Source organism: Dendrobates tinctorius, unplaced genomic scaffold (genome assembly GCF_039654945.1).
Source record: "Dendrobates tinctorius isolate UK_male_01 unplaced genomic scaffold, ASM3965494v1 ptg000293l, whole genome shotgun sequence".
Lineage (NCBI taxonomy): Eukaryota > Metazoa > Chordata > Amphibia > Anura > Dendrobatidae > Dendrobates > Dendrobates tinctorius.
In genome coordinates this window covers 24314945-24338034 of record NW_027361960.1, presented here as the reverse complement: position 1 = coordinate 24338034, position 23090 = coordinate 24314945, and the positions used below count along the sequence as shown (strand labels likewise).

Sequence of the window (23090 nt, the reverse complement as noted above, 5' to 3'; positions counted from 1 at the left end):
TTAGGTGTATTCATATAAATGGCCCACCACTCTGTAGTTGCCATATTACTGTATGGGGAGTTCAGTATATTGTATGGAGGAGTATGGGGTGCATTATACTGTATGGAGGACTATTTTAAGTGCATTATACAGTATGTAGTACTATGGGCTTCATTACACTACATGGAGGACTATGGGAAGTGCATTCTACTGTATGGAGGATTATGGGGTGCATTATACTACATGAAGGACTACGGGGTGCATTATACTGTATGGAGAACTATGGGGTTCATTACACTACATGGAGGATTATGGGAAGTGCATTATACTGTATGGAGGATTATGGGGTACATTATACTGTATGAAGGACTATGAGGAGTGCATTATACTGTATGGAAGACAATGGGGAGTGCATTTTACTAAATGGAGGACTATGGAGAGTGCATCATACTCTATGGAGGACTATGGGAAGTGTGTTATACTATACACTCACTGGCCACTTTATTAGGTACACCATGCTAGTAAGGGGTTGGACCCCCTTTTGCCTTCAGAACTGCCTCAATTCTTCGTGGCAGAGATTCAACAAGGTGCTGGAAGCATTCCTCAGAGATTTTGGACCATATTGACATGATGGCATCACACAGTTGGCGCAGATTTGTCGGCTGCACATCCCTGATGCGAATCTCCCATTCCACCACATCCCAAAGATGCTCTATTGGATTGAGATCTGGTGACTGAGGAGGCCATTTGAGTACAGTAAACTCATTGTCATGTTCAAGAAACCAATCTGAGATGATTCGAGCTTTATGACATGGCGCATTATCCTGCTGAAAGTAGCCATCAGATGTTGGGTACATTGTGGTCATAAAGGGATGGACATGGTCAGCAACAATACTCAGGTAGGCTGTGGCGTTGCAACGATGCTCAATTGGTACCAAGGGGCCCAAAGAGTGCCCAGAAAAAATTCCCCACACCATGACACCACCACCACCAGCCTGAACCGTTGATACAAGGCAGGATGGATCCATGCTTTCATGTTGTTTACGCCAAATTCTGACCCTACCATCCGAATGTCGCAGCAGAAATCGAGACTCATCAGACCAGGCAACGTTTTTCCAATCTTCTACTGTCCAATTTCGATGAGCTTGTGAAAATTGTAGCCTCAGTTTCCTGTTCTTAGCTGAGAGGAGTGGTACCCAGTGTGGTCTTCTGCTGCTGTAGCCCATCTGCCTCAAAGTTCGACGCACTGTGCGTTCAGAGATGCTCTTCTGCCTACCTTGGTTGTAACGGGTGGCAATTTGAGTCACTGTTGCCTTTCTATCAGCTCGAACCAGTCTGCCCATTCTCCTCTGACCTCTGGCATCAACATGGCATTTCCGGCCACAGAACTGCCGCTCACTGGATTTTTTTTCTTTTTCGGACCATTCTCTGTAAACCCTAGAGATGGTTGTGCGTGAAAATCCCAGTAGATCAGCAGTTTCTGAAATTCTCAGACCAGCCCTTCTGGCACCAACAATCATGCCACGTTCAAAGGCACTCAAATCACCTTTCTTCCCCATACTGATGCTCGGTTTGAACTGCAGGAGATTGTCTTGACCATGTCTACATGCCTAAATGCACTGAGTTGCCGCCATGTGATTGGCTGATTAGAAATTAAGTCTTAACACACAGTTGGACAGGTGTACCTAATAAAGTGGCCAGTGAGTGTATATAGGACTATGCTAAATGCATTATACTATATGAGGACTATGTGAAGTGTATTAAACTGTATGGAGGAATATTGGAAGTGAATTATATTATATGGAGGACTATCTATGAGGAGTTCAATATACTATATTGAGGACTAGGGGGATAGCATTATACTACATGGAGTACTATGGGAAGTGCATTATACTATATGTAGGACTATGTGGTGCCTTATACTATATGGAAGACTATGTAGGGGCAATTATAATATTTGGAGGGCTATATGGTAGTCTTTATACTGTATGCAAGCAACTATACAGTGTGAATGTTTGTGTGTGGTCCATCATATTGGAGGGCTGAGTGGGGAATATTATACAGTGTGGAGCGGTGTGGTGCCATTAAATTGTATGGAGGCCCATTATACTGCATGAAGGGTTAGGTGGGATTCACAGTTGGGGGATCATAGTGTGTTGGGGTAACCTTACTTTTACAAGGGAGCTAAAGGGTGGGGTACATTGGGGTCTTCATAATGTGTGTGTGGCGGGTATTCACCGTGGTTGTATCTTATAGTATTGATGAGGCAATTTTGCTGCCATTATACTTTATAAGTGCAAGGAAAGGGGAATGAAGAGCTCTAGTAGGAGTAAAATTACGGCAGCAGTGGCTCAGCATTGGGGTATCAGCAGGGTAAGTAGTTTGTGGGCGTTGGGGATAGATGGGGATGTTGCTGGGAATGTGTGATCACGTTGTAAGTAGCAGAAGCTTAATCCACAACAACCTTCTAAATACTGTCTAAAAGAAAATCTACCTTTTGATCCCCATAAAAACCAATCACAGCGCAGCTTTCATTTTTTATACCGCTGAAGTAAAATCAAAGCTATGCTCTGATTGGTTGCTATGGACACCACCACACTATTTGAAAGCTGGGTTAAGAAAATCTTCTCTGCCCACAGCAGACCAAAAGATGGTGCAAGAAAAAGCTTATAGAGTCAGTGTTTGTGAAAAAACATATGTGATGGATTTTTTTTATATTTTTACTGAGTTCAGCGATCGAAAATATATAAAAATCACCTCTTACTTTGCAAACAATTTTACCCTTGCAGACCTGTGTTATTCTCCCTCTATTCACAAATATCAGGTAGCTTATCAGACAGATGGATCCTGCAAATACATTCTCAAAAGATGGCAATATTACACAATTATCTTGAGAAGGCATCACTTTAAGCACGTGAAATTTAATAATATTTAACCCCTTAATGACCGCCGATACGCCTTTTAACGGCGGCAATTAAGGGTACTTAAACCATCCTGGGTTAGGGTTGGGGCTAAAGTTAGGGTTAGAGCTAAAGTTAGGGTTGGGGCTAAAGTTACGGTTGGAGCTAGATTTGGGGTTAGAGTTTGGATTACAGTTACGGTTGGGATTAGGGTTAGGGTTGGGATTAGGGTTAGGAAAAAGTGTATAGCGCCCTCCAGAGTCGGAATTTCTCCGGGATCTCGGCTGCCAGGGGTAGCGGTGACCTCAGAGAATATGATTCGGGTTGATTTTTACCGACCCCTGTATTGCGATCATCATTATTAATGGTATAACGGCAACCGCAAAATAAAGTCCAATTTGCCATTTAATTTCTCTCTTCTCTGATGTGATCGCACATCAGAGGAGAGAGAAATATGGTCATCGATCCCCCGCGGTAGCTCCCGGTGTCCCTGGGTTCTCCTGCTTCCCCCCATGGCCAAACATCAGAGTAGAGAGAAATAGGGTCCCCGATCCCCCCGGTACCTCCTGGTTTTCCGGTGTCCTCCTGCTTCCCTCCACGGCCTCCAGCATCTTCTTCCGGTAAGAAAATGGTGGATGCATGCGCAGTTCATCCACTGAGATCTGCCGGCCGGCACCTGGCAACAATAGGAAGATTTTTCCTATTGGTTCATTTGGATCACTGTGATACAGTGATCAAAATAAAAAAATAGTATATCAAACTCCCCTTTATCACTCCCTTAGTTAGGGAAAAATAATAAAATAATGTATTTATTTCCATTTTCCCATTAGTGTTAGGCTAAAGTGAGCTGGGCTAAAGTTAGGGTTAGGTTGGGGCTAAAGTCAGGGTTAGGGTTAAAGTTTGGATTATGGTTACGGTTGGGATTAGGGTTAGTGTTGGGATTAAGGTTAGGGTTGGGATTAGGGTTACGGCTGTATTAGGGTTAGGTTTGTGGCTAGGGTTATGGTTAGGGGTGTGTTGAGGTTCGGGTGTGTTGGGGTTAGTGTTGTGGTTGGGGTTATGGTTGGAGTTAGAATTGGGGGATTCCTCTGTTTAGGCACATCAGGGGCTCTCCAAACGCAACATGGCGTCCAATCTAAATTCCAGCCAATTCTGCGTTGAAAAAGTCAAATGGTGCTCCTTCCCTTCCAAGCTCTGCCATGCTCCCAAACAGTGGTTTACCCCTGCATATAGGGTATCGGCGTACTCAGAACAAATTGGACAACTTTGGGGGTCCAATTTCTCCTGTTACACTTGTGAAAATACAAAATTGGGGGCTAACAACTCATTTTTGTGGAAAAAAATGATCTTTTATTTTCAGGGCTCTGCATTATAAACTTTAGTGAGACACTTGAGGGTTCAAAGTTCTCACAACATATCTAGATAAGTTTCTTAGGGGGTCTAGTTTCCAAAATGGGGTCACTTGTGGGGGGTTTCTACTGTTTAGGCACATCAAAGGCTCTGCAAATGCAACATGACGCCCGTAGACCATTCCATCAAATCTGCATTGCAAAACATCACAGCTTCCCTTCCGAGTCCCAACATGTGCCCAATCAGTAGTTTTCTCCCCCATATTGGGTATCAGCAAACTCAGAACAAATTGGACAGCCACTTTTGGGGTTCAATTTCTACTGTTACCCTTGTAAAAATAAAAAATGGGGGCTAAAAAATCATTTTTATGGAGAAAAAAATGATTTTTTATTTTCAGGGCTCTGCGTTATAAACTTTAGTGAAAGACTTGGGGGTTAAAAGTTCTCACAACACATCTAGATAAGTTCCTTGGGGGTCTAGTTCCCAAAATGGGGTCACTTGTGGGGGGTTTCTACTGTTTAGGCACATCAGGGGCTCTGAAAACGCAACATGATACCCGCAGATCATTACATCAAAGTCTGCTTTCCAAGACTGCACTACATTCCTTATGGTATGGTTATGGTTGGAGTTATTATTCGGGGGTTTCCACTGTTTAGGAACATCAAGGACTCTCCAAACGCGACATGGTGTTCGATCTCAATTCCAGCCAATTCTGCCTTGAAAAAGTCAAACGGTGGTCCTTCCCTACCGAGCTCTGCCGTGCGCCCAAACAGTGGTTCCCCCCACATATTGTTAAGACTGGCAGAATGCACCAAATAATAAATTAATAGTAAGGTGCATTCGCAGCCCAGGGTCCACCGTGCAGTGGTGGTAAACTGCTGCTTAGTAATGGTGGACACTAACTGAGCACCATCGGGATAACCGCTGACCTGGTGTGCACAGGAGCGAACTCTGTTACTGCACAGAGCCGCAGAAGCCAAACTCAGAGCCTGTTAACTTCACAGGGCTCGGCAGGGTGAGCGCTAGTAAAGGGACACAGGACTCTGCCTCAAGGACACAGGGTTGTAGTCCCTCTAGTCACACTAGCATTCAATACCACAACTGCAATGCCAGGACTGAATAAAGAAAGGTAGCATCGCTCCTGTTGCATGCAGCGCCGCACTGGCGGACGCCATTAATCAGCTTACACTTAACTGGAAAGTGCTTTATCAGCGCACAGCGCCGCACTGATGGACGCTGCAGTATGTGGTACAATGTGCCTCATGCTGGATGGCACACTCTGGCGTTACTTTGTGAGAGGAGCCTGGGACACTGCGGCGCTAGGCAGTGCCACTACTCTGCGCCGACTCTAAACACTAACCCTCAACACAAGCTCAACCAAGGGTAGGGATTTCTTAATGAGTCAGTCACCAGTCTCAAGCATCCATCATCACACATACAACTAACCATTAGAGTCTATACTAGCGCATGGCCGAGCGGCCATGTGACTCTTTTATAGTGGTGTCCTTCTGGGACCTTCCCAGTAGTGAACCAATTCGAGCAGGAATGGGACCTGCACATATGACCTCCGACCTCCAATGAGAGGTCGTCCCATTGGCATGCTCAGTACCCAAAAGACAGGACTTAGTCCCAGAAGCGTCTACTTGCTGCTGACTCAAGCATGGAGTTATAGCAGAGCCAGAAGGAGCAACCAGATGCCTAGCATCGGCCTGGGCAAGATGGCTGGCATGACATCTCTGCTGAGCAGGACTCTCTGTGGCTGCAAAGGAATGGGAGACTGCAGAGGACATGGCTTGAGCTTCCCCCTGTGCAGTGGGGGAAACTTGATGCCTAACACATATTGGGTACCAGCGTACTTTGGACAACAACTCTTGGGGTCCAATATCACCTGTGAAAATAAAAATTTGGGGGAGCAAAGATCATTTTTGTGGAAAAAATATGATTTTTTATTTTCAAGGCTCTACGTTATAAACTTCTGTGAAGCACTTGGGAGTTCAAAGTGCTCACCACACATCTAAATAAGTTCCTTGAGGGGTCTAGTTTCCAAAATGGTGTCACTTGTGGGGGGTTTCCAGTATCTAGGCACATCAGGGGCTCTCCAAATGCGACATGGCATCCGATCTCAATTCCACCCTATTCTGCATTGAAAAATTCACACAATGCTCCTTCCCTTCCAAGCTTTGCCGTGCACACAAACAGTGGTTTATCCCCACATATGGGGTATTAGTGTATTCAGGAGAAATTGAACAACAAATTTTATGGTTCATTTTCTCTTTTTATATCTGTGTAAATAAAAAAAAAATGGGTCTGAATTAAAATGTTTGTGAAAAAAAGTTAAATGTTCATTTTTTCCTTCCACATTGCTTCAAATCCTGTGAAGCACGTAAAGGGTTAATTAACTTCTTGAATGTGGTTTTGAGCACCTTGAGGGGTGCAGTTTTTAGAATGGTGCCACTTTTGGGAATTATCTGTCATGTACACCCCTCAAAGTGACTTCAAATGTGATGTGGTCCCTAAAACAAATGGTTTAGTAAATTTTGTTGTAAAAATGAGAAATCACTGGTTGAACTTTTAACTCTTATAATTTCCTAACAAAAAATATTTTGTCTACAAAATTGTGCTGATGTAAAGTAGACATGTGGAAAATGTTATTTATTAAGTATTTTGTGTGACATATCTCTCAGATTTGAGGGCATAAAAATGCAAGGTTTGAAACTTGCAAAATTTTCTAAATTTACACCATATTTCTATTTTTTTCATAAATAAATGCAAGTCATACTGAAGAAATTTAATTTTACCACTAACATGAAGTACAATATGTCATGGAAAAAAGAGTTTCAGAATCAGTGGGATACGTTGAAGTGTTCCAGAGCTATAACCTCATAAATTGACAGTGGTCAGAATTGTAAAAATTGTCTTGGTCATTAAGTACTAAGGGGTTACTATACTGTATGTTTGGGATTCTGTCAAAGTATCTATTGATAGTTCTTCAGCTGCAACATCCCAGGCCTCCAATACAGGCAGCTTTTTATTCAGCAGTTGCATTTGTTAGCGCAACGTCACATGTACTGAGACGGTGATAACTTGACAAATAGAATCTTGATTCACTGTTTCCAGCAGTCTGGACTTCATGTTACCCGTACAAACTACCATCCAAACTTGATAGGATGCACAGACAGTGTCATTGCTATGGATTGCTATTATCAAGTCAAAATCTGATCTACATGCTGTCATGCCCGCCAGGTCTGTTATGCCGCATGACCCCTGGAGCAGTGTGCAAGCGCACCTAACTGTCTTGCCTGTCATGTCTGTTTTGCTGCATGACCCCTGGAGCTGTGTGCACGCGCACCTTATGACTGTTGTGCTGCGTGACTCCTGGAGCAGTGTGCACACGCACCTCACCTCATGGCTGCCTGCCATTGCTGATGTGCACTTGTGCGCTATCTCATGGCTATACACCATTGCTTGTGCGCACATGTGTTACCTCTCATGGCTGTGCGCCATAAATAGTGTGCACGTATACCTCCTCATGGCTGCATGCTGTTGCTGTGTGCGCGCCCGTCTCTGCTTTGCCTGCTGTGATCCTCTCTATTGTCCTGGAGGACCCGACCATGTGATCCTCTCTATGGTCCAGCAGAATCTGATCTAGCAATCTTCTCTATGGTCCTGGAGGACCCGACCGTGTGATCCTCTCTATGGTCCAGCAGAATCTGATCCAGCAATCCTCTGTATGATCCTGGAGGATCTGAAACGGAAGTCCTTCCCATGGTCCTGACCCGGAAGTCCAGGTGCTAATGCCCTATATCAGACCGCCCCTTCCTATGGTCGGGGCCTGAGTATCGTGTTGCTTCCCTGCATGGCTGGTTGGTCTGCTTGGTCACTTCCTGTATTCTGTGCCCCTGCACTCTGCCCTGTTGTGCTTCTCTGCACACGCTCTGTGCTTGTATTCTGCCTCTTGTCCCGTGCCATGTCTTATATTGTCTTTTGTGCCATGTTTTTTCTCTGCTATCCTTAGACTTGTAGTACTTCCTATGTTCTCTGTCTTTGCCTGTTATGCCATGTTTTGTCCTTGCTATCCTTAGCCTTGTAGTACTTCCTATGTTTCCCTGTCTTTGCCTGGCTTTCCTATCCTCTGTCTTCTTGTTCTCTCTAGCACAACCTCTGTTCCTTTTCTATACTCTGTCCTATGGTGCTCTCTAGCACATTCCCTGTCTAGTCTCAAGGTTCTGGCTTGACCCGGGTCTGGGCTTCGGCCTACGTATCGATGCTAGCTCTATACTCTGTCTGACATGGCTCTGTGCTCTGGCATACGCTCCGCTTTGCCCTTGTACCCGGCTCTGTGCCTCAGCATATGTTCTGCTACCTGTCTGTATTTTGCTCTATGTCTATGTCTCTGACCCGGCTCTGGGCTCTAGCATAAGCTCAGCTTCTCTTTCTTGTACCCGGCTCTGTGCTTCTGCCTACGTTCCGCTCCTTGTCCTGTACTTTTCCTAGCTTTGCCTTGCCTTGTTTATTCGCGTGCCCTTTTCACGCGCCTGGCCTTCCCTCGCCCGCCTGTTTGTGCCTCAGCCTTGCCCGCCTTAGTCGTGCCCACCTGCTTGTGCCTCAGCCATGCTCGTCGGCCAGTGACTTAGCTGTGTCCACCTGTTGTGCCTCAGTCGTGCTCTCCTTAGTCTTGCCCGCCTGTCTGAGCCTCAGCCCGACCAGCTAGCCAGTGCCCCAGCCATGCTCTGTGCTTCCTTGCACTCGCGCTGTCTCTGCACTGTGCATTGCGTGCCCTCTTGGCACACGCAAGCCCTAGCCTGCTCCTTGGCATACCTCCCCGTGCTTCTCTAAAGCATGCACAGGTCCTGCCATGAACCCTGATGTGTCTCCTAGCATGCACAGGCGCTAGCCTGTACCCTGGCGTGCCCTCTAGCATGCACAGGCCCTAGCCTGAACCCTGGCATGCCTCCTAGCATGCGCAGGCCCTTGTCTTAGCCTGAACCCTGGCGTGTCCCTTAGCACACACCCTGACTTGGACCCTGGTGTGCCCCTTAGCACACACCCTGCCTTGGACCCTGGTGTGCCCCTAGCATGCACCCTGCCTTGCACCTTGCCTTGGACTCTGGTGTGCCCCCTAGCAAGCACCCTGCCTTGAACTCTGCCTTGGACCTTGGCGTGTCTCCTAACATGCACCATGTCTTGAGCTCTGCTGTGCCTCCTTGCCTGAACCCTGGTTTGTTTGCCGGATTCCCAGAACCTACCAATCGCTGCCAGAGATCCTAAGCCTGACGACTGAGGCCTGATGTCCGGAGCTGATATCCGCAGCCTGATGCCCTGATCCTGTTGATCGTTGCCTGCTGTCTGGAGTCCGAAGGCATGGAGCCCTTGCCTGTACCCAGGCATGCCACCTAGCAAGTACCATGCCATGGACTTTGGCGTGCCCATGCACGCACCTTGCTATGTTTTCCCTGTTATCACGTCTTGAACCTGATGTTACCCGAGTTCACGCTTTAATGAAGATAATCTGAGACCACGCTTTGTCTTGTCTTGTTTCTTGCACGTCCCCTGTTGTCAGACAATTACACATTGTGTCTTCCTTGAGCCGGCCGTCTGGTTCCAGCAGTCTTGGTGGCTCACCCCCTTGGTCTTGCCCCTGACACTCCCTGTATAGGGGGTGGTTCCTCACAAGGTCAGCTCGCCCTAGGTGAGTGGGTGCCACGACCCAGAGGGTCCACTCAGAAAAGTCGACTCAGCTGAAGCTGATTCCGTCACAAATGCATACTTTATAAAATCTATGGACCACCAAAATAGCCATGAACCATAGACCAAGGCAGATTATTTCTTAGATTACTCCAGGAAATTTCATTTATTTATAAGGACTTATAGGCAGCAAAACAACTGTGAACCTAATGACAAAATGCTAAGAGGGATAATTTTTGGATTTTTTTTTTATAATCAGATAAATTATGAAAAATCTGTCCAGTGTGTTATTTAAGAGGCTTTTGATAACCTAACTTATCCCTAGTTATCATCTGTTTAGCCATATATGTAATGATCACTTCAAAGTCTGTGTTTGCATGAAAGAGCTCAAAAAGGGGTTCAGTAATGTTCTAGAAGACGTCACCTCAGACTGCAAATTGCTGCAAATTGAATTTTGAGTAACACTAAATGGAAGCTGGCAGATTCTAATTTTAACAAATTTGATCACCTATATTCACAATATTCCCAGGAGTAGACATCCCAGCAAATTCACCCCAATGTCAGGTCGTGCTATGCTCAGAGAGATTGAAACAACCCCAAGCGTCTCGGCATGTGAAATATTCAAGTTCACGAGGGCACAGTTAGAAATATAATGAACAAGTGTGGCTGCTGTTGAAGGGTTGTCACGAGAAAACTGCTTTCTAGCAAGAACATGGTAGCATGACTAAAGTTTGCAAAGGTGCAAGGAAACAAACCTCTATAACATTGTATTTTGGACAGATATGACCAAAGTGTTGGTTAGGCTATAATGTCCTGCTCCACATTTTTCGACAACCAAGCACAAAATAGGCACACACACCACATGTCAACTGTCAAGCAAGTTGCTGGAGGGGTGATGATTTGAGCTTGTTTTGTAGCCACAGAACCTGAGCACCTTGCAGACATCGAGTAGACAATGAACTTCTATGTATACTAAACAAATGGGAGGACACCTAATTCAAACTTTAAAAAGAATTTGTCAATAGGATCATTTCCCCTAAGTTGTCAATATAAGCATGTTGGTCATCAAAAGTTGATATCTGTAATCTAATGTCTTATTCCAGAGAAAGCAATGTTTTTCTTAATGTGTAAATGAGCTGTTAAGATCTAGGGGCGGGACCTGGATCTGCATGAGAATCTCCCTCCAGTGATTATTTAAACTGAAAGGAGGAGTTACCATTGTGGGAGGGGCATGTAATGACTGACTATCTGCTCCCCTGATATACATATCTGACACTTGTATTACCAAATTTTATTTATAATGTGCTCTGGAGGTAGATCCTAATGATAGATTCGCTTAACCCCATCACCCTGAAGCCTGCTTTCACCTTCCTGACCAGGCCAATTTTTTCATTTCTAACCACTGTCAGTTTATGAAGTTATAACTCTGGAATGCTTCAATGGATCCCACAAATTCTGACTGTTTTTTATGACATATTGTACTTCCTGATAGTGGTAAAATTTATTTGATATGTCTTGCATTTATCTGTTCTTAAAAATTCGAAAATTTGTCGAAAATTTTTTAAATGTTGCAATTTTCAAACTTTTAATTTTTATACCCTTAAATCAATCATTCCTTAAGAAAAAACAAAAATAAAAAGTTCACATATGGAAGTGTTCCTCCCTTTCTAAATACCAGTGCTCCCGCTTTTTAAAAAATAAAAAATGTATTTTCCTCGTGATGGCCACAGGAGGCCTAACAGATGAAGCGGCAGTTGTCTGAGTTGAGGAGGACCAGGAATCCTGATGGCCCAGCTTCAGTGCACAGTAAAATCAAAGTCTTTTTTCCCCCCATACGTTTTTATAATTTTCTTTAAAAAAAAGCAAGACCTCCATGCATATAAAGTCCTGATTGTTGAGGTTTCTTTAATTTTTCGTCCTGGTGCTAAAAATGAAAACTGGCAGGAATTTTACATCAGAATCTTCTTTACAGCAAATGACAATAAAATTACAATAAAATTGCAAACGGTAGATTGAGCTGCTTTTCATTGAGTGTGAGGTAATCGTTGTGTCCTCATGTTGCAGATTCCCAGAGATTTGATAATTACAGTTTTTGCTTTTAGTTATTTTTATTTTTTTGCTTGTAATGATGAAACAGATTCCCGTCAGGCAGAAAGTGAGAAAAAGGCCTCAGTGGGCACCGGAAGTGGGGCCTGTAAATGCCCTGAAATTTGACCTGGCTGCTAGTACCCCTGAGTGCCCTCCAATCTGCATCCATTGGTTTGTGAATCAGTCTTGTCCGCCAATGCTGCCCGCTTCAACTTGAGAGGTAAATCTCCAGCAGTTCTTAAGAAAGGCAATTTAGAAAGAGGACATCACTGACCTCAGCATGACCCCTCTTCCCACTTGACCCTTCAAAACCAAAGTAGATTTTTCAGCTGCATATGTCCAAACCGCGGTAGAGGCTTGGTGGAGCTCGACTAAACCGAAAAATCGAAATTATTTTACAGCTCTTGACTTTTCCTTTTTTTTTTTTAAGCTGCTACTAAGTGGAAAGAGCTTGCTCTTCTAGTCCAAAAAACGTAAAAGGTTACACCTGGACTTAAAAACTTGGTTTCCAATGGGCACTGACGCCCCAGAAATTTGTTGTGACTGCTGGAAAAGGCTGTCATAACCTTTCATTAAAGTTCGAAAAAATAATTTGCAAGTTTAAGATATCCTTTTGTAACATTCGGATTATAGTTAAGATTTTATTATGAAGTTTAAATATCATTTCTTGACCTCTATGCACCTCAAGTGCATTGAGGAGTAGGAGGGGAGAGGAGGAGGAGAGAGGAGCAGGGCAGAGCAGGAGGAGGAGGAGGAGCACAGGCTGCCTCCTCCCTCCTCCTCTCCCACTGTCTCCCTCTCTCTCTCTCCTCTGGTTCCTCTCTCTTGCCCCTCTTCTTTGTTCCCTAGCCTTTGTTAGCCATGCCTAGCCTGGTGGTATCAGGGATGATGGAAAGGAATGGGCATGGCATGGCAGACCTCACCAAGGACAGGGTGCTGGAGGATGACAGAGCTCTGCAGATCGCCCTGGACCAACTCTGCCTCCTGGGTCTGGGAGAGACAGAAGAAGACACCAACAACAACAATAACAGCAGCAGCACCAACAGCTCCAGCAGCGGACAGCACCCCCAGAAATCCGGGGAGAGCAAGCTGTGTGCCCTGTACAAGGAGGCAGAGCTGAGGCTGAAGAGTTCCAACACCACAGAGTGTGTGCCAGTGCCCAGCTCCGAACACGTGGCTGAGATTGTGGGCAGACAAGGCTGCAAAATCAAAGCGCTTAGGGCGAAAACAAACACGTACATCAAGACTCCAGTTCGAGGAGAAGAGCCTGTGTTTATGGTGACAGGACGTCGAGAGGACGTTGCTATGGCAAGACGTGAGATCATTTCCGCCGCTGAACACTTTTCAATGATAAGAGCATCCCGGAACAAAGCCGGTAGTGCTTTCGGCAGTGCCCCAAGTTTACCCGGCCAAGTCACAATCCGTGTCAGAGTCCCCTACAGAGTTGTTGGATTAGTAGTTGGACCCAAAGGTGCTACCATTAAGAGGATTCAGCAACAAACAAACACTTATATTATCACTCCAAGCCGTGACAGAGACCCGGTGTTTGAGATCACTGGGGCTCCAGGAAATGTAGAACGCGCAAGAGAAGAAATTGAGACACATATTGCAGTACGAACTGGCAAAATCTTGGAATACAACAACGAGAACAACTTTCTGTCCAATAGTCCAGATTCTGGTATGGAAAGCCGATATCCAGAAAACTGGAGAGTGCACGGTACGGCAGCCAGTTGCAAGCCTCTTTCCACCTTCCGGCAAAATAGCCTAGGCTGCATTGGTGATTGTCCAGCAGAACCTGTTTATGAGACGCCCCGACTAAATGATCAGAATGAGTTCAATTATGGCTACTTGTTTCCCAACTACAAGCAGGATGTGTATTACGGTGTGGCTGAAACTGGAGGACCCATGTGGGGTGGACAAGAAAACAATAGTCCAACCCCAAACATCTTCACGAAGCAGCAACGTTCGGGAAGCAGTGGCGCCATCCAGACTAACACCACACAGAGGTCTCCAGAATCTAGCCTTACTAGCTTGCCAAGGAGGAACCAAGGTGATAGTCTGCCAGGCTTCACCAAACTTAATGCCACTCGGAACTCTGTTTCTGGAAGCCGGGAGTGCATGGTATGTTTTGAAAGCGAGGTCACAGCTGCACTGGTGCCCTGTGGGCACAACCTTTTTTGCATGGAGTGTGCTGTACGTATCTGCGAACGTAATGAACCAGAGTGTCCCGTTTGCCATGTGTCCGCCACTCAAGCCATAAGGATATTTTCCTAAGAGACTTTGGGAAAAGGGAGAGGGTGGGTAAAGAGATGACGGACTTGAGGTGCATAGAGGTCAAGAAATGATATTTAAACTTCATAATAAAATCTTAACTATAATCCGAATGTTACAAAAGGATATCTTAAACTTGCAAATTATTTTTTCGAACTTTAATGAAAGGTTATGACAGCCTTTTCCAGCAGTCACAACAAATTTCTGGGGCGTCAGTGCCCATTGGAAACCAAGTTTTTAAGTCCAGGTGTAACCTTTTACGTTTTTTGGACTAGAAGAGCAAGCTCTTTCCACTTAGTAGCAGCTTAAAAAAAAAAAAAAGGAAAAGTCAAGAGCTGTAAAATAATTTCGATTTTTCGGTTTAGTCGAGCTCCACCAAGCCTCTACCGCGGTTTGGACATATGCAGCTGAAAAATCTACTTTGGTTTTGAAGGGTCAAGTGGAAAGAGGGGTCATGCTGAGGTCAGTGATGTCCTCTTTCTAAATTGCCTTTCTTAAGCACTGCTGGAGATTTACCTCTCAAGTTGAAGCGGGCAGCATTGGCGGACAAGACTGATTCACAAACCAATGGATGCAGATTGGAGGGCACTCAGGGGTACTAGCAGCCAGGTCAAATTTCAGGGCATTTACAGGCCCCACTTCCGGTGCCCACTGAGGCCTTTTTCTCACTTTCTGCCTGACGGGAATCTGTTTCATCATTACAAGCAAAAAAATAAAAATAAATAAAAGCAAAAACTGTAATTATCAAATCTCTGGGAATCTGCAACATGAGGACACAACGATTACCTCACACTCAATGAAAAGCAGCTCAATCTACCGTTTGCAATTTTATTGTCATTTGCTGTAAAGAAGATTCTGATGTAAAATTCCTGCCAGTTTTCATTTTTAGCACCAGGACGAAAAATTAAAGAAACCTCAACAATCAGGACTTTATATGCATGGAGGTCTTGCTTTTTTTTAAAGAAAATTATAAAAACGTATGGGGGGAAAAAAGACTTTGATTTTACTGTGCACTGAAGCTGGGCCATCAGGATTCCTGGTCCTCCTCAACTCAGACAACTGCAGCTTCATCTGTTAGGCCTCCTGTGGCCATCACGAGGAAAATACATTTTTTATTTTTTAAAAAGCGGGAGCACTGGTATTTAGAAAGGGAGGAACACTTCCATATCTTAAATCAATCATGTCACACAAAATAGTTAATAAACAACATTTCCCACATGTCTACTTTAAATGAGCACAATTTTTGAAACATCGCTTTTTTGTTAGGAAATTATAAGGGTTAAAAGTTAACCAGTGATTTCTAATTTTTACAACAGAATTTACAAAACCATTTTTTAAGGACCACATCACATTTGAAGTGACTTTGAGGTTCCTATAAGTCAGAAAATACAAAAAAGAGGCACCATTCTAAAAACTGCACCCCTCAAGGTGCTCAAAACCACATTCAAGAAGTTTATTAACCCTTCAGGTGCTTCACAGAAATTAATGGAATGTTGAAACAAAAAATAAACATTTTCTTTTCGCAAGTTTTTATACCCATTTTTTTTACTTTCGCAAGGGTAACAGGAGAAAATATACCATAAAATTTGTTGTGCAATTTTTCTTGAGCATACCTATACCCTATATGTGGGCAGAAACCAATGTTTGGGAGCACGGCAGGGCTTGGAAGAGGAGCGCCATTTGACTTTTTGAATGTAAAATTTACTGTCATAATTACCGGACGTCATGTCGCGTTCGGAGAGCCCCTGATGTGTCTAAACAGTGGAAACCCTCATCAAGTGACATCATATTGGAAACTAGACCCCTCAGGGAATTTACCTAGATTTGCAGTATGTTACATGTAAATACGAAGCAATGATGTTATATGTTCCCCATATGTTCTATAATGTTCTATTATTTGCATAAGATATGTACGGTTTTCCTTTGTTCCTTATATTTGTTTATTTTATTGTATAGTCTTAGTCTTATGAAGGGCGATGTTAGTTACCAAAATGTTACTTTAGTAAAACAAAGAGTGCCAGATTTCATTTTTTATATTATTAAGTAGTGGTGTCCTATCTGGGCAACTTTGGTGACTAACAGAGTGATGTATATCCATACTCATTTAAAGCGTACAACAATATAAGATTTGGTCAGACATAGCGGATGTGAAGCTGTTTTTCCCTATAAATAAATGTGTAGGCAGAAATTTGGACAGTACCGTAGCAGCATAGTAAATAAGATTTATGGATTTTATACCCACAACATCTCAATTCAATTCTCTGTTTTACATATTCCATAATCTGCATGTAATGATTGACAGCTTGCTCTTCTGATCTATCTACATCTCACACTGGTAATGCCACCTTTCTTTTAAAATACGCTCTGGAGGCAGATTCTTATGCCGATCAGTGTCCGGCCCATAGAGATCAACAGCTCATTCACATATAAGAAAACGTGGATTTATCTGGAATGAAACATCGGATTACAGATGTCAATGTATTTTATTCAGCTCCCTATGACCTACATATCCATGTAGATGGCTTAGGAGGGTTGATTCTACTGAAAGATTCCCTTTAATTATGTAAAACACAAGTTTTTCAGTATAGAAAAATAATTATTTTAATTATATCTGTTTGTTATTTGCTTTCTTTTAATATTAGATATGGAAGAAAAATCACATACCTGATTTCGTCTTTTGGAGTTGGATTGTGTGGAATTGTAGTAGCATTTGCACCAAATTTTTACGTTCTGGTGTTTTTCCGGTTTCTGCAAGGTATTTTTGGGAAAGGAACATGGATGACATGCTATGTTATTAGTAAGTAAACACAATATTATTTTATCTATAATTATAAGCCAATATAGACTTCTTCATAAAAATTATACAGACACATTTTTCATGTGCTAAGAAATAATCCAGTTAATAAAACTTCTACTGTCAGAAAATAGTATGCAGAGGAAATCAGTACCATAGTCAAGTAATTCGTATTTATAATATTTCTGGATTGTATAATGACAGGGCCTCTTCCACAGGCCTGACAAATATGGTACCAGTGTTTAAAATGGTGTTTAAAACGGACTAAAACCATGTTAGGAGTCTACATTTACAAGGATATATTTTTGGACAAGCCATGCATAAAACATGTGGACTCCAATGCATTGCAATCTGGATGAACAGAGAGAGCACTTGAGTAAAATGCCCCAAATTTATGGGCTTGACCCTCTTAATGAGATGCCGTGTGCCACCGCAAGAAATGTACTGCAGTCAGTTGTAATGTAAGCCACTTTTGGTGTAAATTAGGATTTGTGCAAATTGTACAAATATTTGGCCTCATTTCAAACAGTTTTACAGCAAAATTCAGCCAAAAACTGTTTGATGTATCAACACTTACATGTATAGTTCATATATTTGGTACTTGTATCACATATACAGGTGCTTCTCACTAAATTAGAATATCATCAAAAAGTTAATTTATTTCAGTTCTTCAATACAAAAAGTGAAATTCATATATTATATAGAGTCATTACAAACAGAGTGATCTATTTCAAGTTTTTTATTTCTAAGAGCAAGAAGAGAATACCCTGAAAAGTGGACTAACATAAAATGCAAGACAAAGAGATATATTCAAATAAAATTGCATTTATTAAACAGATAGTGGCCAACAGTAGTATTAAATAAAAAACATGTGCACGTATCAGGACGGAATTTATAATGGTATATGAATAAATGTATGTAAGGATACAATGTAAAAAAAAAAGCGGACCAAAGGAAAAAAAATAAAAAATAAAAAACATATACCATATTTTTCGGACCATAAGACGCACTTTTTTACCCCAAAATTTTGGGGGAAAGTGGGGGGTGCGTCTTATGGTCGCAATATACTAACCTCCGAGGCTGGTGCGGGTGCCGCAGGGCTCTGTAGTGCGGTGGTGGCAGCGGGCTGTGCTCCGGTTCAGGGGTAGCGGCTCTCTGTGCTCCGGTGCAGGGGCGGAGGCTCCGCTGGCATTTCGTCCAAGCCCGGAGGCCCCCGCACATGCCTTGCTGGCCGCCGCCATGTTGCGGTGGCATCCGGGAACATGGACGCCGGGAAGATGGCCGCTGGTCCGGGGACGGCGCATGCGCAGGTTCAGATCTCGTCCCGAGATTTCGGGGGATGAGATTCAAATCTCGGCAACGGAGCACAGAGAGCCGCCACCCTCACCCCACAGAGCCCACCTGCCCCAGCCCAGCTGCTCCAGCCCCAGCACAGCTGCTCCAGCCCCAGCACAGCAGCCCCAGCCCAGCTGCCCCAGCCCCAGCACAGCTGCTCCAGCCCCAGCCCAGCTGCTCCAGCCCCAGCACAGCTGCCCCTGCACAGCCCAGCTGCCCCAGCCCAGCACAGCAGCCCCAGCACAGCACAGCTGCCCCAGCACAGCACAGCTGCCCTAGCCCCAGCACAGCTGCCCCAGCACAGCGGCCGCAACCCCTGCCCAGCTGTCTCAGCCCTAGCCCAGCTGCCCCAGCCAAGCTGCCACAGCACAGCTGCCACAGCCCAGCTGCCCCAGCACAGCCCACCTGCCCCAGCACAGCCCAGCCCAGCTGCCCCAGTACAGCCCAGCTGCTCCAGCACAACCAACCTGCCCGAGCACAGAGCTGCCACCGCACGAGCCTGGACCACTGAATGACCCCTGCAACCATTCCTCCACCTGTGCCAGATCCCTTCCCAGGTAAGCTGAATTCGGACTGTAAGACTGACCCCCATTTGACACATTATTATTTTTTTCCCTATTTTCCTTCTGAAAATTGGGGTGCGTCTTATGGTCCAGTGCGTCTTATAGTCCGAAAAATATGGTATACGTATTTTCCGCTTTGTAAGGCGCACTTTTATTTCCCCCAAATTGGGGGGGAAATAGGGGTGCATCTTACAATCGGAATAGTGTAAAAAAGTGATGTAATCTCTTACTTTAATGGTGGCGGTGACTGCGGAGCGGGCGGGCGGCTGTGGAGCGAGCGGGCGGTTTGGGCTGGCTGGCTGGAGGAAAGCAGGGTCACTGGTGGGGCGTGCAGGAGCTGGGGGTGGCGGTGCAGCTTCTCTGGTGTTCGGGCGGCAGAGTGCAGGCCAGAGCCATTGCACTTCTGGTATCCAGAGTTCCTGGTGTCAGGAACACCGCACTGTACTTGCTCACTGAGCCAGTGCGCGTGTCCTGAGTGTCAGGATCCTGTCAGCGCCGGCATGCAGCCTCCGCTGAGCGTTGACTCACCCGCACAGTAGGGGTTCCGGGGTCAGGTACAGCCAGAAAGTACAGATGCACAGGACCTGTGGAAGCTGAAGTTTAGCAAGCAGACACGGGACCTACGGTCATGTGACTGCAAGGGGGCGGGGCTTAGCATCCTGCTTAGTGAGATGGAAAGACACTATACAGAATTACTCAGAGTCAGGCAAAACGGGGTTCATACACAGAGATAGCTGTAACGTACCAAGGATGAGACAGACATAGAAGGTACCAAGCAGAATCCAAATCAATATCCAGAGAACAGACCGTGTCATACACAGATTATCAAGCAACCAGAACACAGCAAAAACACACTCAGGGGTCACCACACTATGCCAAGGGCAAGAGTATAACTGACAGGGATGGGAGCATCCTGAGGCTATGAGAAGCCTCTCCCAGAATCAGGGAGAGGCCACAATCATAGCCCCAGGTGTGCAGGTAAGCCTGCACCGGGATCACAAACTTTAACCCCAGAAATGCCAGTCATCAGCACTGGTTCCAGACACTAACCCCATATGTGCGAGTCAAACCCGCACTGAGATCATGACAGTACCCCCCTCTCAACGGGGGGACTCTGGACCCCCAGGCTTGCCCTGGTACTTAGCATGGAAAGCCCGCACCAGGCGATCAGCATGCATCAACCGGGCCGGTACCCAGGACCTGTCTTCCGGTCCATACCCCTTCCAATGAACCAGGTACTGTACCAACCGCCGTACCAACCTGGAATCTACGATATGACCAACCTCGTACTCCACCTGCCCCACGACCAAAACAGGAGAAGCAGCAGACTCGGAGTCTGAGTTTTCAGTAGAGATTTGTGCAAGACGTTAGGGATCTTGAAAGAGGGTGGAAGGCACAGCCTATACGTCACTGGATTGATTTTTTCCACAATCTTGTATGGGCCAATGAATTTGGGCCCCAACTTGGCTGAAGGAACCTTCAACTTAATGTTTCGAGTGGAGAGCCAAACCTTGTCTCCAACCTGAAACGTGGGCCCTGGTGTTCGTTTCCTGTCCGCGAAAAACTTATACCTGCCCTGAGACCTAGATATACTCTGCTGAACTTCTGCCCACATATTCTGTAATCGCTGAACAGAGCCCTCAGCCCCGGGACACCCCGAGTCCAGACGAGAAATCTCACCAAAATGAGGACTGAACCCATAATTGATAAACAAAGGAGTCATACCCGTGGATTGACTCACCCGACTATTGAAGGCAAATTCAGCCATCGGCAGTGCATCACACCAGTCATTTTGTCTAGCAGAGGTTAGACACCTGAGGATCTGTTCCAGGGACTGATTAGTGCGCTCCGTCTGACCATTGCTCTCAGGATGGTATGCAGACGAAAAGGACAGAGACATCCCTAATTTTTTGCAGAAAGCACGCCAAAACTTAGCCACAAACTGCACACCACGATCAGACACCACATTCGGGGGTACCCCATGCAACCGGATCACATGCTGCACAAACAACCTGGACAACGTCTCAGCTGACGGTAGTGCGGACAGGGGTACAAAATGAGCCTGCTTAGAAAACCTGTCCACCACTACCCATACCACTGTATTACCCTTAGATGGAGGGAGATTGGTAACAAAATCCATGGATAAGTGAGTCCATGGTCTTTCGGGCACTGCCAAGAGCATCAGCTCCCCTGCCGGCCGGCTATGAGAGCTTTTAGAACGAGTGCAGACCCCACAACCTGCAATGAATTTTTTTATGTCCGAACCAAGGGTAGGCCACCAAAAGTTCCTAGCCACCGCCAGACGTGTGACTGAAATACCAGGGTGAGCACTCAGCTTGGATTCATGGAACTCCTGCAAGAGTTTCAGGCGAAGTTGCTCTGGGACAAACAACTTCCCCTCCGGCTTGGCCGCCGGGGCCCGCGACTGGGCCCCCTGAATCTCCCGTTCCAATTCAGATGAGACCTCTGCTATCACAAGCCCAGGGTGAAGAATGGAGGACGGTGGCTCAGGGGGCGACACCGGCTGAAAACTGCACGATAAGGCGTCAGTCTTGATATTCTTAGACCCTGGACGAAATGTAATCGTAAACTGAAAACGGGGAAAAAAAAGTGACCAATGGGCCTGTCTGGGCGTTAGTCTTTTAGCAGACTCAATGTGTGACAAATTTTTGTGATCCGTGATCACCGTAACCGGGTGACTGGCCCCCCCAAAAAGTGCCTCCATTCTTCAAACGGCAATTTGACCGCAAGAAGCTCTCTATTGCCTACGTCGTAATTTCTTCCGCAGCAGAGAACTTCTTGGAAAAGAAAGCACATGGCCTGAGGTTGGTTAGAGTGGCAGGCCCTTGGGACAACACCGCCCCCACCCCCACCTCAGAGGCGTCCACTTCCATGACGAACGGTTTGGACGGATCTGGCTCTACTAACACAGGAGCAGACATAAAGCTTCTTTTCAGGGTCGCAAAGGACTCTTTTGCGAGCGAGGACCAATTTCTCACATCCGCACCTTTACAAGTAAGATCTGTGAGTGGTTTGACCACCTGTGAAAACCCTCGAATAAATTTGCGGTAATAATTGGCGAACCCCAAGAAGCTCTGAAGACCCTTAAGGTCTCGGGGTTGCACCCAATCCGCAATGGCCTGCACCTTCTTGGGGTCCATGCGAAAACCCTCACAGGACACAATTAATCCCAAAAAAGACAATTCTTGAACAAAAAACACACATTTCTCCAATTTGGCATACAGATGATTTTCCCTCAGTCTTTGGAGAACGGTTTGTACATGATTCAGATGAGATTGACTGTCGTGTGAGTATATCAGAATATCGTCTAAGTAAATGACAACAAAACGACCAATGAGATCCGAGAATACCACGTTGATGAAATTCTGAAATATGGCTGGGGCATTGGTAAGACCAAATGACATGACTAAATTTTCAAACAGTCCCTCGGTCGTGAGGAACGCGGTTTTCCATTCATCCCCCTCCCGGACCCTTATTAAATTATTTGTCCCCCGAAGATCCAGTTTGGAGAACCATTTTGCCCCTGAAAGTTGATTACACAAATCGGAAATCAACGGAAGGGGGTACGTATTTCGTACAGTAATCTTGTTCAGCTCACGAAAATCGAGGCAGGGACGTAAACCACCATCTTTTTTCTTAACAAAAGAAAACCCTGCTGCCACAGGTGAGACTGAGGGACGTATGTGTCCTTTGCGAAGACTCTCAGCAATGTAATCTTTCATGGGCAAGGGCTCAGGGCCAGATAAATTAAACAGACGGGCTTTAGGCAATTTAGCCCCCGGGACTAACTCGATAGCGCAGTCAAAGGGTCTTTGTGGCGGCAACGTCTCGGCCTCGCTTTCAGAGAACACATCTTCGAATTCTTTCAGGTACTCCGGAATACCTTCCAGCTCGACAGATGACACAGATGCAGATTTAACAGGTTCAACCAATAGTGCAGACTTATCACATAACATCGAATCATTAACCCCCACTGAACAATCTCCCCCACTTTCCAGTTAATGACTGGGTTATGGCGTTGTAACCAGGGCATGCCCAACACCAGTCCTGCTGGTAGATTGTCCGGAACCAAACAACTTAATTTTTCCACATGGGTAGCACCCA

At 45.3% G+C, this 23090-nt stretch overlaps 2 protein-coding genes across 2 annotated transcripts in view; both read left to right on the top strand.

Annotated features, from left to right (window-relative positions):
* Positions 1–23090, top strand: part of SLC22A3 (solute carrier family 22 member 3) — a 469228-nt gene that overhangs the window by 233787 nt on the left and 212351 nt on the right. Inside the window, exon 3 of the mRNA XM_073560189.1 lies at positions 16916–17070. Coding sequence (XP_073416290.1) covers positions 16916–17070 — 155 coding nt within the window. The remainder of the gene's footprint in view (positions 1–16915; positions 17071–23090) is intronic.
* On the top strand, positions 12772–15349 carry LOC141072925 (RNA-binding protein MEX3A-like). The gene has a single exon (XM_073560190.1). It carries the CDS (start codon positions 12864–12866, stop codon positions 14274–14276), a length of 1413 nt encoding a protein of 470 aa, XP_073416291.1. The 5' UTR covers positions 12772–12863; the 3' UTR covers positions 14277–15349.

What these genes read in the sequence shown, in the direction of transcription:
- LOC141072925 (XM_073560190.1), top strand. Translation starts at nt 12,864, where the DNA reads ATGCCTAGCCTGGTGGTATCAGGGATGATGGAAAGGAATGGGCATGGC.